This window comes from Dasypus novemcinctus, chromosome 10 (assembly GCF_030445035.2).
Source record: "Dasypus novemcinctus isolate mDasNov1 chromosome 10, mDasNov1.1.hap2, whole genome shotgun sequence".
Lineage (NCBI taxonomy): Eukaryota > Metazoa > Chordata > Mammalia > Cingulata > Dasypodidae > Dasypus > Dasypus novemcinctus.
In genome coordinates, this window is record NC_080682.1 from 74,858,702 (window position 1) to 74,876,525 (window position 17,824).

The 17,824-nt window shown below is 53.4% G+C and overlaps 1 protein-coding gene across 2 annotated transcripts in view; it reads left to right on the forward strand.

Moving 5' to 3' along the window:
* PTPN5 (protein tyrosine phosphatase non-receptor type 5) overlaps positions 1–17,824 on the forward strand; it is a 59,697-nt gene that overhangs the window by 32,824 nt on the left and 9,049 nt on the right. Inside the window, exons 3-7 of one of the 2 annotated variants that reach the window (XM_058305652.2) lie at positions 12,493–12,686; positions 13,168–13,269; positions 13,514–13,597; positions 14,037–14,278; positions 15,506–15,695. In XM_058305652.2, the coding sequence (XP_058161635.1) occupies positions 12,493–12,686; positions 13,168–13,269; positions 13,514–13,597; positions 14,037–14,278; positions 15,506–15,695 (812 nt within the window). Of the gene's footprint in view, positions 1–12,492; positions 12,687–13,167; positions 13,270–13,412; positions 13,461–13,513; positions 13,598–14,036; positions 14,279–15,505; positions 15,696–17,824 lie in introns of both variants that reach the window. The other variant, XM_012525651.4, reaches the window with a different exon arrangement.

Here is a 17,824-nt window from a genome sequence, read left to right on the forward strand (position 1 = left end):
CAGAAACTTACTGTCTCACAGTTCTGGAAGCTAAAGGTCCAAATCAGGGGGTCTGCAGGGCCTTGCCTCCTGAGTCTCTAGAGTTCTGGTGGCTTGCTAGAGCTCCACGGCGGTTTTTGGCTTGTGGCGTAACTCAGTCTCTGTCACGACTGTCTTCTCTCTCTTTGTCCAAATTTCCTCTTCTTATAAGGACACCAGTCATATTGGGTCAGGACCCAGCCTAATTCTGTTTGGCCTCATTCAACTGATAATGTCTTCAAAGGTCCCGCTTCCAAATAAGACCATATTTACAAGACTCAGAGTTAGGACTTGAGCATGTGTTTTGGGGGGACACAATTCAATCTGTACCATACACTAAAGCAAAGGGGCTCAGATTTGTTTAAAATTTTTAAAAAAAGCAGTGGGTCTTTAGAGCAAAAAGGGCTCTGAACTCCTCGTCCCACTTACTCTTTGAATTTCTAGTCTCTCAGACCCACGAAGGCAGCGAGATGCCCAAGGTCACACAGCCCGTTGGAAGCTGGGACTTGCACCTGGGGCTCCTGAGCCTCTGGTTCCCAAGGCCATCTCAGGGTAGCAGCGTCTGGAGACTTGGGTTTTGCTCCCACAGGCTGCTCTTGTTCACCTCTTACCACCTGGGCTTTCCTAGGCCTCTGAGGCACATAGCAGGACCCACTCAAGTTGGGACCCTCGCCGGCTGCTTCCGTGACGCCTCAGGCCTCAAACCCCGCAGACACCCCCAGGCAGCCCCTGTTCAACTTCCTGTTCAGATTTAATGAGAGCATTGAAGATCCCAGTGCCAGTCCTGGTCCTGCCTCTTTCTCCCTGGGCCACAATTTCCTCATCTGGGCAATGGAAGGGTGGGACAAGATGCTTTCTCAAGCCTGTCCTCCTTGCGTGCTCTTGGGGCGTCTGGCCCAGCGTTGTCCCAGGGCCTCTGCTGTGGGTTCTTTTAGTTCTCAGTGTGGGCTGCTGGGTGGGGGCCCTGTACCCCCAGAGTTTCTTTGACCTTTTCAACCCTTGTACTTCTGGGCCTCCTCTCCAGAGAGGCACAAACAACTGAGCTTTTGTTTGCAGCAACAAAGCTGCTTGCAATTTCAGATAGAACAGTTTTATTATATCCCATCTAAAGAGTACTTGAGTTCTGTTTTGTTTTGAAGGCTTGTTAGCATTCCATATTTAATTAATTGGCAGAGACAAAGCTGTTCCATTCCTCCCACTTCCAGACCATGCCCACTCCCTCCCCTGACCCTGGGGGGCAGCCAGCAGCCTCAAAGCCCCTGCCCACATAGGGGTGGCCACAGTCCTGGGGGGCTCACCTGGCAGATGACAGTGGAAGCCTTACTGCTGCCTCTCCCTCATGCCTCTCTCCCCATCCTCCTCTCTTCCTGTCTGTGTTTTAGCTGCCTTAATTGTATACCAGGCACCAGGCTAAGCACTTTATGTGGTTTTATCTCACGGTATCTTCAAAATCCTAAGAGACAGCTGTTAGAATATCCATTTTCCCAAGGAGAGGTTAAAGTTCAGCAAGAGTAAGTGTCTTGCCCAAGGTCATAACGGCAGTGAATGGCAAAGTCAAGACTCAGGCTTAAGTCTGTGTAACCCCAGCTGTGGGTGCAAGTCATTGACAGTCGACTGCCGGCGTGGAACAGAGCCACTTGTGGGGTGGGAAGGAGCTCGAGTGTAGACTTGCAGGGTCAGGCTCTAGAGATCGTTGTTGTTACTTGGAAATCTGCCTCCCAGGCATCCAGAAGGGAATCCCCATCTTGCCTCCTGACATGCCCCCTTCCTTGCACAGCCTCCCGGGAAACAGCTTCTGGCCCTCCCTCCCCCCACCCACCCCCTCTAGACTAAGCATCGGACACCCTTGGTTCCCAGGCCTCTCCCTGTCCTCTTGGTCCTAGTCCCACTTTTCTGTGCCCTTTCCCCCAGAGGAGCCCCATCGTGCCAGGGTGCGGTGGACCGTGCCAAGGAGAGAAGGCCTGTCCCCTCAGTCCTTGGATGGCCCCTGAACCCTTTGTCCTGGAAGAGGCGGAAGCTCCTTCTCAGGCTGACTTCCCCCGACAGGGAGGAGGAAGGGGCTGCAGAGGCCCAGTCCTGGGCAGGCACGTAGAGTGCCGGTAAGAGGCCAGTGCTGGAGCCAGACTGGCTGGGCCTGACGCCTGCCTGTGCTGACCTTGGACCGCCTACCTGTGCTGACCTTGGACCCGTTACTTGGCCTCCTGTACTTGTGACTTCCTATGGGTCAAATGAAGACAATTCTGTTACCTGTCTCCCATAGTTGTTATGAGGATTGAATGAGTTGGTGTTGCTAAAGCACTCTCAAGTGCTTGGAGTGCTGCCTGGCTAGGCTGGCTTTGTGATCTAAGGGGAAAGAGTGATTCCACGAGTTGGGGGAAGCAACAGTTGTTTACCGCAGACTACAGGCTTGTGCTTCCTGTGGATCAGAGAACTAGGGTCCCTGGCTTGAAGGAAGTCACTGAGAGTCCGGCAGAGGCAGGAAGGAGAACAGGACAGCCACCACCACCCTCCATGGAAAAAATGTCTACCCTTGCCTGGGGTGAGTTCCCAAAACATCAACTTTAAAAGTTCCATTTGCTCCTAAGGTCCGAGCACCCTCCTGCCTCGTCAGCCTGTCTGTCGAATGTCCAGACTGATCGCTGCGATCCAGCATTAGGAATTCCCTGAGCACTCACCGTGTCCTGCACACTCTGCATGGGCTCTGGGGTGGGGACAAATAGAGATGACCAAGATCTAGTCTGTCTCCAAACCTCACTTTTCAGTAAGAGAGGCGGACACAGCCACAGGAAATTCCAAACCAGCAGGCACTCCCTGCTCTGAGTATAGTAGGGACACCTTCTAAAAGCCACCAGCTTGTGTCCCGTCATCAACACCAAACATGAAGCCTTTACTGTATGCCAGGCTCTGCCAGGGAGAGGAGACAGGAACAAACAGGCATGGGCGGTGGAGAAGAGCTTGGCTGCTGAAGCCAAACTGCCTCGATATCATTCCTTGCTCCACTATTTCTAGTTGTTGTAACTTAACTTTGGGTGAATTGTTTAACCTCTGTATGCCTCAGTTTCCCGGTCTGTAAAAGAGGATTAATAGTCTTCCTGCACAGGTTTGTGGTGAGGAATGATCGAGTTAATCTATGTGACATGTGTGAATTATGTCAGCCCTTATCATCATCGTTATCATTGACCAGCCACGCCCCTGCTTGACACTGAGCAGAGCACTTGGCAGCCATTCTCCCCGTGGGTTGTCACAAGAACCTGGTGACACAGGGGTGGTGTTACCCATCCCAGTTGGACAGGTAAAGAAACGGTATCATTTGTCCATCATCCCTAACAAAGCACCTGGGGTGAAAAGACCCTAAAGTGAGTGACCCCCGTGACCCCCGTCTCTTGAGTGTGGGTGGGACCTGTGACTTGCTTCTAACCAGTGGAACGTGGCAGTGGTGGTGGGATGTCACTCCCATGATGATTACATGCATGTGATTATATAAGAGTGTAGCACCCCCCCATACTCCCGCTCTTCCTCTCTCCCTCTCTTCCCTCTTTGAAAAAAAACAAGCTGCCATGACTCCTACAGCTGCAAAGAAATGAACTCTGCCGGCACCTTGAGGGAGCGTGAGAGCAGAGCCTCCCGCACTCGAGTCTCTGCTGAGGCCCCTGCCCCGGCTGGCACCATCATTGCAACCTCTTGAGACCCTGAGCCCATCAAAGCTGTGCGCAGGCCCCTGACCCACAGAAATGAGGGATGATAAATGTGTGGTTTTAAGCCACTAAATTTGTGGTCATTTGTTGCATAGCATGGAAAAAGCGATACACCACTCCTAAACAGTGGCTTTACAGGACGAATCTAGAGGTTGACCTGGCTCACGAGGCAGCTCTTCTGCGGGCGCAGCTCATGGGTTGGAGTCAGGTGCTGGTGAGTGCAGAGTCACCTTGAAAACATATCTCATTGAGGCTGGGCAGACTCAAATGCCTGGGGGCTGTGAGAGCTGAGCTCCTCAGACACGCACTCTCTCCACAGCCACCCCCAGCCCACCCCCTCATTCTCCCCAAGGTAGCCTCATGGCTGCTGAAGGCTTCCAGAACAAATGTCCCAAGAGAAGCCAGTCACAGCTACAAGGACTTTTCTAACCCAGCCTTGAAGGTCAGATAGCGCCCCATTATTTTCTTCCAGGCAATCACAAAGGCCCACTCAGTCCCAGGGGAGGGGACACAGGCTCCACCTACTGACCGGAGCAGTGCTGAAGAATTCGCAGGCGTGTGTTAAGACTGCCACGGGAATTAAGTTACAGAGAGGTTAAGCAACTTGCCCACATCACACAGTTCATACATGGTGAACACCCACATTCTATTCCAGAATCCTCTTTTGCCAAAAGCTGTATCCCTGTCTACCCCATCCTGCCTGCCTGGGGATTTCAGAGATGGACAAGACTCGGGCCGCCTGATTTCGCCTACCATGGGAGAGGAACCGAGCACTTACTTGCTGCCAAACCAGGTCCTTGTCCTCTTGCTTTCCCCTTCGGTGGATCCTTGAGTTGGTCCCGTCGCTCACCCATCAGTGGAGGGGTTATGGAGAAGCAGTACAAGTTCCCAAGGCCCCAAATCCACCACAGTTTGTCTTCGCTGGGATGGTCCGGAAGTGTTTTTCGCGGGAACTCTTCCCACTCCCGGGAGTCCTGCTGGGCAGGCTGGAGCAGAAAACTTGGGCAGAGGGTGCGGACAGTGATCTTAGCAAAGAGCCAGAACAGAGTAGGTGCTCAGCGGATGTTGGTCAAATGAAAACAGGGATTTTGGAAATCTGCTGTCTCCTTAGCACAAACCCTCTGACTCCTAGTTTGTCTGCCACACACCCCCAAAAGGCTGCCGGAAATGGGGACCATGTCTTCAGACTCCTCCAGGGAGGACGGAGACCATGGCAGTGCCCATGCCCGGCAAAGCCAGGCTGTCCCCTCTCATCCCCTCTTCCACCTCTCGCCCTTCCTAGTTCCTCTGGCACCACCTCCTTGATTCTGCATTCGGGGCCTGCCCAAGAAATACTTCAAAATAGGCCAGGTAGGCAAACGAGCCACCCTTTATCCCATCCCTCATGGATCTCCAGTCCTTCCTATGGAATAGCAGAAAGATCATGCATGATGCAGACCCCCAGACCTGGGTTCAACTCCAAGTTCCGCTGCTTCCTGGCTGTGTGACCCTAGGCAAGTTGCTGAACCTCTCTGAATGTTTGTGGCTCCGTCTTTAACACGTGGACAGTATTGTCAGTCCACAGCATGTCTGTGAGTGTTGAATAGCGTAAGGCTCGTAATTGTGTGCTGGCGCAGAGCCGATGGAGTCAGAGCGTAACTAATGCAGAGCCCTCCCTATGAGCTCATCCCTCCAACAGGTGAGAGCTGTGGGAAAATAGCCCCAGGTCACCCCTGCCCCTGCATTTCCCTCCACCCTCAGTGAGGTGGTAGGAATCCTGTAGATGAGGGATGACTGTCAGGTGGTGGGATTGGGGGCACAATGGTAAGCGTGGAGCCAAGCACCATCACCCAGATGGACAAGGCCCCGCTTCTGAAATCGCGCTTCCCCGTCAAAGAAATGGAGGGCGTTGGCGGTTTCTTAAAGGTGACGCGGTGCGGCGAGTGGGCCACCTGGGCCCTTGGCTTAGGAAGTTAGTCTACTCTAGTGTATTGATTAATAATATGGGCTCCAGAGACAGACAGCCTGGGTTCAGGTCTTAATTACTACCCCTGTGACTTAACTTCCCTGGGCCTCAGTTTCCTCTTCTGTAAAATGAGAATAAGATGGGTAAATGTGTGACTATATATATATATAGCATTTAGAACAGCACCCAGTACATGGTAAGCACTCAATACATGTTAGGTGATAGTGGTTGTGGTAGCAGCCAATGTCCCGACTTGGCTGTCGGCTGGCTGTTGACCTTGGGCAAGATGACTTTCCTCTCGGGGCCTCAGTTTCCCTATCTGTGATGTGCCTCAGGACCTGACTAGACTTGCGTATGATGTCCCGTTGGGCAGGGCACCTTGTGGCCATGTGGGCACAGCCAGGAGGCCACTCAGGGAGCCTGAGCCCCACGTTTGACAAAAGCTGAATGGGACAGAGCCTCCCTCCACATGTAAACAGGAACAGGCTGAGGCAGTCCTCCGCTCCAGTTCCGGTGGGCTGGCAGCCAGGGAGCTCAGAGGATGAGTCATTGACAAGAGCGGCCTCGCCACGGGTATGTGAGCCGAGGCAGCACAAGCCCCAGGGCACACAGTAGCTGCAGAGTCTAATGGTGGGATCTGGGCTCTGGGCAAGGGGAGAGAGATCGTAGTGTTCCCACATGCCCCAGGTAAAACCTGAGGCCCTGTGCCTGCGTGCCTTATCCAGGTACCTAGAGCTTTGGCCCAGGACACTGATAACCCTGCCTTCCGGTACTTCTTTCCCCCGACCTCCATATCATACAGCCTTCCCTGTGCAGCTGGCTAGGGTTTGAGGTTCCCCCAAACACAGAGACACCCTCTCCCCCCAGCTCCCACCATCATCCATGCTTTGTGCTGCAGTGACCCTTTACTGAGCAATGTAGCAAGTTAGAAGGAATAGTTGGTGCCAGGAAGTCCTGGGTTCGAATCTCAGGTCTGCACTTTCTTGGGCAAACCACTTATCCTTTCTGAACCACGAATTCCTTGCCTGGAAAATCCCCTTCACCCTTCGCAAGAAGCAAGTCCATGAAGAGCCCGATGTTAAGTCACTTGTCAGCAAGCTGCCTCTGAGTCAGGGTTTCATGCGTGGCAAAGCAGCTACCTTGCTGTGATCTATTGAAAAGCCTGCCCTTGACACAAGCAGCCGCCTCTCACCGACAAATCGGGGCTGATGATAATGTCTGCCTCGTAGGGCTGCTGAGAGAAGCAAATGCATCTGTGTGCACAAAAGCACTTTGGGAACTGCATAGGGCCTGCCCAGGGAGGTGGCATTATCATTCCTAGAACAAGACAGTAAGTGGAAGGGTGGAGCAGGGCGAGGAGAAGAGCTGACACAGCCCCCCGAAGAGGGAACCAGAGGCGCCGAGGACACGTGGGCTCAGGACCTCAGCGGTGCATGTGGAGGCGGGGGCTGCTGTGTTCACTGCTCTATCCCCAAAACCTAGCCCAGTGGCTGGCAAAGTAGGCACACAGAAGATACTTGCTGCACTGCACAAAATTGAATCTTTGCATTCCCAGTGCTTAGCGTATAATTGGTGCTCGTTAAGTGTGTATTGCACTCAATCGTGAACGAGCAGTGACTAAAATCAGGAAAACAAGTTTCCAGCCCAGTTTTCCACCTTCCGCACTTCCACTACTTTCCACACAGGCATCAGGGGTTTTCACCTGAGGTCCACAGAGACCCTCTGAAATTATGTGCAGAATTCAGCATGTGTTTGAAATGTGCCGTTCTGGGTAAAGAGATATCAGATTTCTACTCAGAAAAGATTTTAAATAAACCCTGCTCTAAAAGGTATGCGTCTCCCAGGTGCTCAGTGCGTATCTGTTAGTTGGATTCATCTTGAGGCCCCCAGGGCTGCCAGGTGCCATAGAAGTTTAAAAAAAAAAAAAGTCTCCACCTTTGTTTCTGGGATGTGAGTACAGAGCCTGCAGTTTTCATTCCACCCCCATAGTGCGCAAGGCAAGTAACCCACCATCTTTCATATGCAAAAGTGATGCTCCCACTTCAGCCGTGGGACCCGCTTCTGGGTGGCCTTCCTCCTGCTGGGGTGGGTCTCACAGAACCAGCAACACTCTCTCAGTCCCTGACCCAAGTCCTCTCATGGCCCAGCAAATGCATTTAGATGTGACAGGTGGCAAGCCGAGCCTGAAACCAGGAGTACCAGCCAGACCTCCTGATCCCTGAACTTTGATCTTTTTTAAAAAAAATATTTTCCTTCTTACAGAAGACAAAATTTAGAATAAATAAACAAGAAAAAAGTCCCCTCTAATCTCCCAGTTGTTAACACCTTACTTATAGCCTTCCCATTCACCATGTACAATTATTTAACACTCACTGTGTGCCAAGCATTAAGTCACTGTGCTTTGTGCTCTACAAGCACTATTTCATGTTAACCTCTTGCCTTACATTGAATATTCTCCATCTTTTTATATGCGCATTGATATGGTCTTAATGTATTAGACCAATGAGATCACACTGTTTTGTAACCTTGCTTTTCTCACTCAGTACCATAGAAATTTCTTCCCGTGTTATTAAATATTCATTTACAGAGTCATTTATACAGCTGCATGACGTCTTATTGCTAGCAAGTTCCATACTTTTCAGACTGGGGTGTATGTACCCCTGAGGGCAAAGCCACAGGATAAATGTAGCACATCTTCCTGAAGCATAAATGTGATTTGAAGCTTCTGGAGGGAAAAAAAAACACATTATTTTAATATCAAAACAAGTGTAGATTGTACCATGGTATAGAACCCTGAGCACCCATGATTTTTAAAGCAAAGTAACAAAGTCCAAGGTCATGTGCGCTTGCTACTTTTTCCCCAGAGGTCCATGTTCCCTCTCCTCTGAGGTTAGCAGAAATATTTGAGAAGGATTGAATTTTAGTTCAAGCCATCATTTTATAGATAGAGAAACTGAGACACAGAGAGGAGAAGGGGTTGCCCAAGCGAAGAGGGGCCTGGGTGGTCCTTGGCTGAATTCGTTCCCTCAACAATGGCAGGACAGACAGACAAACTGAACTAAGCTAGGAAGGAAAGGAGGATTTATTCACCAACAGGAGACCAGAGATGTACAATCTCAAATCAGCCTCTCGAGCTGCAGAAATTCTAATATTTTATACCATTGGGATGCTAATGGGTAATTGGGGCAGAGCTGGACACAGGTTCCTTCATTAATAAACATTAAGGGGGGAAGCGGACTTGGCCCAGTGGTTGGGGCGTCCGCCTACCACATGGGAGGTCCGTGGTTCAAGCCCCGGGCCTCCTTGACCCGTGTGGAGCTGGCCCATGCGCAGTGCTGATGCCCACAAGGAGTGCCCTGCCACGCAGGGGCGTCCCCGTGTAGGGGAGCCCCACGCGCAAGGAGTGCACCCCATAAGGAGAGCCGCCCAGCATGAAAGAAAGTGCAGCCTGCCCAGGAATGGCGCCACACACACAGGGAGAGCTGGCACAGCAAGATGATGCAACAAAAAGAAACAGATTCCCGTGCCGCTGACAACAGCAGAAGTGGACAAAGAACATGCAGCAAATGGACACAGAGAACAGACAATTGGCGGGGGGGAGAGAAATAAATAAAAAAAATAAATAAATAAACATTAAGGGGTTGACCATGGTGGGGTGGGTACCAAACCAGGGTGAGTTACAAGGTGCTATACTCATTATCAGAAATCAAGATTCTGGGATAGGAAAGTACAGAGTGGAGGTCAGTCACAGGGTGTTCAATATGGATATAAAACAAGAGGGTGGAGTGGTTATACACAGAGGCCAAGTTTTACCCAACCATAAACAGTGATGAGACCTGTTCAGAATGACGTCATAAAAGCAGGTCCAGGCTAAATCCAGCCAGCCTCAGCAATTGCAGATACTAACCATTTGCTATTTTTTTATAATATAAAGGCATCTATATAATTCTTAACCCTCGGACACAAAATACGATGCCTTACTATTTAAGCTATCCTGGGTTTTTCTGGTACTGCACAAAGTCCGCAGAGTGTATGTCCACTGCAGAGCCAAAGCACAGCAGCCAGGGGACCCAGGGCCTGTACCCTTCCCACCCTTCCGTAATTGGCATCGCCTGTCAACTGTTTTGTCCAAGGGTGAGGATAGAGACCTTGCCCCTTGAGTGATGAGTCCTCTACATACCAAAGTGGGAACTCTGGGCTTCCATCTTCTAGCAGAAGCTCTCCCTTTTTCACCTTGCTGCCCGGGATCTGCGCTCTTTGCCCATGGTGGTCAGTAACTGGAACTTCCACAGGGAAAGGCAGATGCCCTCCGACCCCCACCACTTAGACTCCGCCAGCTTTCAGATATATCACTTACTGCATTATATCATAAACGTGTCTGTTTTACCCACGAGACTGGGTGACCTTTGAAGGCAGAAATTATGTAGTTATTGTTATTATAATCTGCCATTTCCTGAGCACCTACTCATTGCCAAGCACCATTATGGGTATTTTATATATAGTATCTACAATCTTCATAACAGTTTTCTAAAGTATGTATTATTACCCCATTTATCAGGTAAGAAAACAGTATAAAATTACCATTTGCCCACCACCACTCATTCATTTTTTTTAAGATTTATTTTTATTTATTTCTCCCCCCTTCCCACCCACCCCCCACTGTTGTCTCCCTATGTCCATTCACTGTGTGTTCTTCTGTGACCGCTTCTGTCCTTATCAGCGGCACCAGGAATCTGTGTTTCTTTTTGTTGCATCATCTTGTTGTGTCAGCTCTCCGTGTGTGCGGCGCCATTCCTGGGCAGGCTGCACTTTCTTTCGCGCTGGGCGGCTCTCCTGACGGGGCGCACTCCTTGCGTGTGGGGATCCCCTATGCGGGGGACACCCCGGCACGGCAGGGCACTCCTTGCGGGTATTAGCACTGTGCATGGGCCAGCTCCACACAGGTCAAGGAGGCCCAGGGTTTGAACCATGGACCTCCCATGTGGTAGACAGACGCCCTATCCATTGAGCCAAATCCATTTCCCCATTCATTCATTTAGTAAATATTTATTGCAGATTTGTATGCCAAGACTTGTCCTAGATCTGGGGACAGTCCTGATGAGCAAAACTGGCACAGCTCCTGCCCTCATGAAACTTGCAGGCAAGTGGGGGAAAAGATAGTCAACAAATAATTACACAAACCATCATGAGGGTGGTATAGCCCGGAGCCTGTCTGACTGCCTTGGTTTAAACCCACCTCTACCACTTACCTAACCAGGTGACCTCTACCAGGTGACCTCGGACACCTTTCTGTGCACCTCATCTTCCTCTTCTGTAAAATGGGGATAATAGTAGTACCAGCTTCCTAGGGGCACTGTGAACAGGAACTGAATTAACCTATGTAAAGGACTCGGAGCAGGGCCTTGTATGTTCCAGGCATATCGTTACTGCTGCCGGTATGGAGGGGCCTGGGGTGCTGGGAGCCTTTGACAGGAGGCAGGACGTGCTTTAGGTGACATCCGATTGAGAACAACAAAATGAGTAAGAGTTAACTTGGCAAAGTGTGTGTGGGAGCGGGGAGCATGGTGAAGGAAGGCCCGGGCAGAGGGATATAGCACGGGGACAGGCTCCCTGAGGAACTGTAAGGAGAGTGGCTGCGGCAGAGCCCGTGAGGCCGTACAGGGCCGGTAGCCAGGAAGGGGGAGCCGCGAGGCACACACAGGTGTCTTGAGGACCTGAGCTCTCTGCACCACTGACCCAGGCCGTGGAGGTGCTCACTGACCGGGAGAAACAAGGACACTGCTCTCCTGTCCTCCCGAGGTCTTGGCTCTAGGTGTGCAGTCCGTGTCCCGGCAGGAAGAGTCCCTTGTCCGTATGCACAGTGATGTGAATTCCTGCAGGGTCCCGTGTGTGTAGGCCCTCCCTGCGGTCAGGTGGTACACATCCATCTCCCGGGGATCTCCGTGGTGCTAGCATCCCCAGATGCAGGCAGTGGCGCTCAGACTTTTTAGTAGAGGAGCCCTGTGTTGACCTAGTCTTAGAGGAAAGCCAGCGGATGAAATGAGGTCACACAGGACGTATGAAATGAGGCACAGGCAGAGGGACTCAGAGCACCCGGCAACACGCCTGGGCACCTGGGAAAACCCGAGGGCTCTGTAAAGTACAGTTAGAAAGTCACGGGCCACTTTCCCGATGGGAGAATTGAGGCCCAGAGCTGGGGTGACTTGCCCAAGTTTACCCAACCAGGGACAGAGCTAGACCTAGCTCCCAGATATCTGATATCAACGCTGCTACACCAAGACCTTCCTCCACACACCCCCACCGCCCCCAGTCCCTTCCGGTGTGGGGTCTCGATGTGGGGAAGGGGCCCCTGGCCTGGGTCTTGACAACAGCCCCACCTCCAACCCTAGCTGGGGCAGAGACCACGGAGAGATCAAAACCTGGAGGAGAGGCGTGGGTGGGTTGTTCAGGGTCACGGCCTGGTTATGCTGTGGCTTTTTTCTTTTCTAATTGAGTTTGAAGTGGTTGTTTTTTGTTTCCTTAAGAAATGGAAAAGAATGAAGCTGCGTAAACACAAGGATATTAACTCCCTGAAAAACCTCCTGCCATTTTAACTCTGTTACTGGAGAAATAAAAGAAAAATAATTTGTCCACCCACACGTAGCTCTTTCTGACGAAGGTAGGTGAATATTGCTTTGCTAATCGAGGGTGACTGCTGGAAGTAGAGCCACGCTGACTGATCCTGGATTGAGAGGAATCCACAGCACCCCAGAAGGAGCGGCCCGCCGTGGTCTGGCAGCGCCCAGCGTGCGGGCAGGGCCCGGGGTCACTGGCCACAAGTCCTGCCGTCCACAGGTCTCCCCCAGCCGGTAGTGATGGAGGCGCTGGACGAGGCCGAAGGGCTGCCAGACCCGCAGAGAGAGATGCCGCCCCCTCCACCGTCTCCGCCACCCTCGGAGGCAGCTCAGAAACCACCACCTCGAGGCGCCTGGAGCCACTCCCTCACTGTCAGGAGCAGCCTGTGCCTGTTGGCGGCCTCACAGTTCCTGGTAAGAACAGCCCCGGCCTCCCGAGGGCCTGCAGCGAGGGCGGGCTGAAGGACATCCCTCCCCTGCCTCCCAAGATGGTCGCCTGGGGCTACAGAGCGCTGAGCGGCCTTCTGGGTCTGCCTCAGTGACTCAGAGCCCTGAGGGCTGGTGTGAGGAGCAGGCTGGAGTTCTGAGCTCCAGCCTCAGTAGTTTAGCTTCTGGCACCCTGCCTCCCTGACCAGTTCTCCCTGAGACACATCTCTGGGAGCCTCCTCTCTTGGCTCCCTTCAGTCAGCTTTCCTCCAGGGAGAGCCTGAGGCCTCCTCTGCACACAGGGCACCTGGGCCCTTCCCTCTACTGCCCAGTCTAGACCTTGGAGGTTCAGGACGCTCCAGGGAGGGGGTGGGGGGGGCAGATTGAGGCTGAAGGTGAGCTCTGTGGAGGACATGGGGGCAAGGAAGCCTAGCTCCAAAACTCAGCCTGCCCCCCCTTGCTGCCCCAGCTGGCCTGCGGGGTGCTCTGGCTCACCGGCTACGGCCCGGTCTGGTCACAGAATGCCACAAACCTCATCTCCTCCATGGAACGGCTGGTCCTGGGACCAATGGTGAGTAAGCGCTGGGGAACCCCAGGGCGGGAGGGAGCAGCTGGGGGCTTCCAATATATCCCTCCCCAACCCCTGGCTGGGGCTTTTCTGAATTCAGAAGATACTCCAAGCCCTGAAGTTCTTCTCCCTGCTCCCCACTCCAGACCTGCTGTGCAGTTGTCAGAGCTTCAGTTTTGTCACCATTGAAACAGGTGAGAACGGGGCTGCCCGCCACCCCCTGACCTGTTTGTCTGCTGTTCCCCAGGCCTGGCTGGGAGTTGGGACCTGGGGAGTCCCCAGTCTGCTGCTGGTCTCCCTATCTGTGGGCCTGGTCCTCGTTACCACTCTGGTAAGGTGCCTCCTGATGCCATCCCCAGGATTTTCCTCCTCTGACCCTGTGCCCCCGATCCCACAGCTCCCATTCGACCCACAGGCCAGATGCTCCGGTCGGGGTGGGGACAGAGTAGCTGTCTCCTCCCATCAGTGGGTCCAGCCTGGGATGAGGGGCACCTCCTTTCTAAAGATTAGTTTGCTGTGAAAGAGAAGACTGGTGTGGGCACCCCCGTGAGCCCCCAAAAGGCCTTTATCCACAGGAAGCTGAGGGTTGGCGGCGGGTGGGGGTCGAGGTGGAGCCTCCTTGGAGGCGACGGGCAGTGCCATATAGATGGCTCCCAGCAAGGCGGCCCTGGGCACGTTGAGGGGCAGGTTGCTCAACCTCACGGGCACCCCAGGCAACCAGGGGCAGCTGGCATGGCCCCAGGTCCATGACGCCACATGTTCTCCACCAGGTGTGGCACCTCCCGAGGGCCCCCCCAGAGCCACCCGGCCCGCTGCCCCCCGAGGACAGACGCCAGTCGGTGAGCCGCCAGCCCTCCTTTACCTACTCAGAGTGGATGGAGGAGAAGGTGGAGGAGGACTTCCTGGACCTGGACCCTGTCCCCGAGACGCCTGTGTTTGACTGCGTGATGGACATCAAGCCTGAGGCTGACCCCACCTCATTAACCGTCAAGTCCATGGGTCTGCAGGAGAGGTGGGAGGGGTGGAGGGCGGGGTGGGACCTTCGGGCCCTCGCACTCCCCATCAGAGGGCAGGTGCCTGCCTGACTCCCTGTGCCCAGGACAGGGCTGGTCTCGTAGCTTAGTCATGAAGACACGTGTCCTTCAGGTCCAGTTCATGGAGATCAGAAGACCCCAAAGTGAACGCTAAGAACTGCTGTTACTACACACACACAGGCATTCACAGGTGTGCACACGCACATGCACACACACACACACACACACACTAGTCTGTGCTCAAGTAAATTTGAGAAATATGAGATTAAAGAAGTTTCTTTGCTGCAGTACTTAGGAGGAACTTTAACACGCTCATGAGCATTGTAGGTCAGGTAGTGGGCAGTTTTCCCCACACCCGCGTGATCACAGAGCCCTATTTCTATAGAGTGTTTCGTAGTGGCCCACAGAGCACAGATCTTTTGGGATCTTTTCAAATCTGGGTACATCAGATCATACCAGGTTTGAGTTGGCTGCTTGAAGTCATGGCAGGAGCACTGGCTGAGGAGTCAGAAAGCCTAGCTTTGGGTTTCAGCTCTGCCACCCCCTTACTGTGAGATCCCGGGCAATTCTTATCTCCTCTAGGAACTCAGTTTCCCTTTCTGTGTAAAGAGAGTCCTTGCTGTCATGTGGTTTTAGACACTGACCACCATAGGGTTTATCCAGTGGAGACATCTTTCTGGCCACTCTGCTGCTGCTGGGTCTCCCCCCTTCCCTGACAGCCGAGGGTGCTGGCCTCTCCTGGATGAGATGTCCATGACCCTTCGGTACCCTCATCCCAGGACCACTGGGCCCAGGACTGTGATAGCAGAGGGTCAGGAGCCCCCCTTCTTGGGCTCAAGCCTTGCTTCTCTGCTCTAGGCAGGGCCCTCATCTCTCGGAGCCTCCTGGGGACACTGGGGCTGGGAACTGCCTCTAGCAGTGACACAAGAGTCCAGGGGAGGGCAGTGTTGGGGTTGCCTTGAGTGGAACCCCCTGCCAGGCAGGAGCTACACTGCGGGAGGAAGGAAACAGGGAGGCAGGCCTGGGCCCAGGGGCGGAGACCTGTGCTCCCTGCAGCGGGGCTTCTTGTCTTACTCCCACCCCTCCTCCTCGAGCCCACCCCGTCCCCACCTCTGATCTCCCCTCCCTCATCGCCCCATGCCCAAGGCTCCCAAGATAACCCTCCCTGCTCCTGAGACTCCCTCCCCCTTTCCTGGCCCTTCCAGGAGGGGCTCTAACGTCTCCCTGACCCTGGACATGTGCACCCCGGGCTGCAACGAGGAGGGCTTCGGCTATATCATGTCCCCACGCGAGGAGTCTGCCCGTGAGTACCTGCTCAGCGCCTCCCGCGTCCTCCAGGCTGAGGAGCTCCACGAAAAGGCCCTGGACCCCTTCCTGCTGCAGGCAGAATTCTTTGTGAGTTCCCCTGAGCTGGCCACCGCCCTGTGGACAGACTTTTCTGCTCACGTCAGTCATCTACCCAGCAGGTCAGAGGGGCAGGGTGTCCAGAACTCAGCACCTGGAGGAGATGAGCACCATGTCACTGTCAGCTGCTTCCTCTCTGACCCTCAGTTTCCTCATCCTGAAAATGGGGGTAAAAATAATGGGGTTGTAGCAAGGAATAGAGAGATTGCTAACGTGTGCAAAGCATCCAGCTGGGTGCGTTGTGTCGCGTAGGCATTTCTAAGTGATTATTGCCCAGCACTGTGCCTTGAGAGCCCCAGGAAGCCTGCTCTCCTGCCTGTCCTGTTTCCCCACCCTCCTTCCATCGAACACCGAACACCGACAAGCATTGCTCCTCCTACCTTGGAAAGCTCTCCAGTCACCTCCGCTCCTTCCCACCCTGTGGTTCTAGCTTAGGGCCTAATCACCTCCCTGCTGACCTCTGAAGCAGCCTCCAGCTGCCTCCTCTTAGGCTTTGAAGGACCCGCTAAATGATACTGGTTTTCCTTGCAGAACCAGTGCAGAGCTGAGACAAAAGAGATCACAATTGCTGATCAAAGCGAGGTTAGAAATGAGGCTTAGGTATGTGGCAGTAATGAGCTTCCCCAAACTTAGACTTTCCCACCACCGCAGGTGGAGCTGGCCCCTCTGGCCTCACCCTGTAGAGCCCCCCATAATTGTCCCTTGGCAGGAGGACTCCTGATAGGAGGAGAAAGGAAGGGGCTGGAGCCGGAAAGCCCAGTTCCTCAGCCAACCCCACCCAGCAGGCAGCTCCCCTGCCTCTCAGATGAGGGTGAGAAAAAGGTAAGAGGTCATGATCATTCAGGAAAAATCCCTCCTTGTAGAAACCAGAGGGGCGGGAGCAGCGTAGGTCCCTCACACCTCCCTGCCTCTGGCCCTTTGCCCCAGGCCTCCGTGTGCCCAGCCGGGACTGGATGACTCTTCTGGGAAGGCCTCCATTACCTGTGACCACTGCTCCAGATTCTCCAAACTTGGCACCGCCTGCTTGAGAAAGCAGTCCACTTCACCCGAGTGGGCCCAGCCCCAGCCTCCTTTTCCAGCCTCTGCCCCCTCCACCCCTGCAGGGCCTGGCCACTGCCACCTGGGCCTGCCACCTCCCATACCTGTCCTCAAATCATTCCCCACCTGGGATACCCTCATTTGGATTCTTTCTCCCATATCCCACCCAAGACTTCCTGGGAGGCTCAACCCCTCGAGAAAGCCTTCCTCAGCCACCGCAGCCCCAGCTCCTCCTCTGAGCCGTCACCTCCCCGGGAAGAACGGGCACGCGTCCCCTGTATCCTCTTCCAGAGGCCCCCGGTGACGTTGAAGGCATTCAGCAGATCCTTGCTGATTTGGCCCAGAGAGAAAAGAACATAGCCTGAACTCCTTGGGCACTTTGCACACATCTTTTTTTTTCTTTTGATTCTAACAACCCCAGAAGGGAAATATGGTGCTAATCCTCATTTTTCAAAGACTATACTCAGTGTGTCAAAAAGAAGAATGATATAAAACTACTATAGCTAGGTGCTAACCTGTGTGAATAGATAGAAAGGGGAGTACAGAGAGGAGAGGCTTTGGGGATTAATCCTGGAGGCGAACCTTAAAGGGTGGGAAAGATTTGCAGAGTTGGAGAGGAGAGAGAGATGCTCCTGGCAAGGGGAATGCCATGAGCTAAGATCTGGAGGCAGGACGGAAAAGGGCATGTTAGCAACTTGGAGGAAGAGATGGGCATCAGTGGAGAGGAGGGAAAGAGGGGCCAGGCCCCAGATGCTCAGAGGGAGGCACCTTTCCTGCTGGTGAATCCTGGAAGGCTTCTCAGAGGAGGCAGTATTTAAGACGGCTAAGACATGAAGAGGTGAGGACACACTGGGTGCTAACACAGAGTGAGCAGCGTGAACCAAGGTCCTGAAGTGAGGATACCTGGGACAGGACCCCAGATTGGCAAAATCACTCCGGCTTTAGCACAGGAACGTGGAAGGAGGCAGTGAGTGGCCAGGTTGCATTTCCTCTTGTTCTTCTCCGTTCATCAGCCATTTGTTGAGTGTCTCTCCTGTGTACCAGGTTGGCAATAGTCATAATGTTTATTATGCACTTAGCCT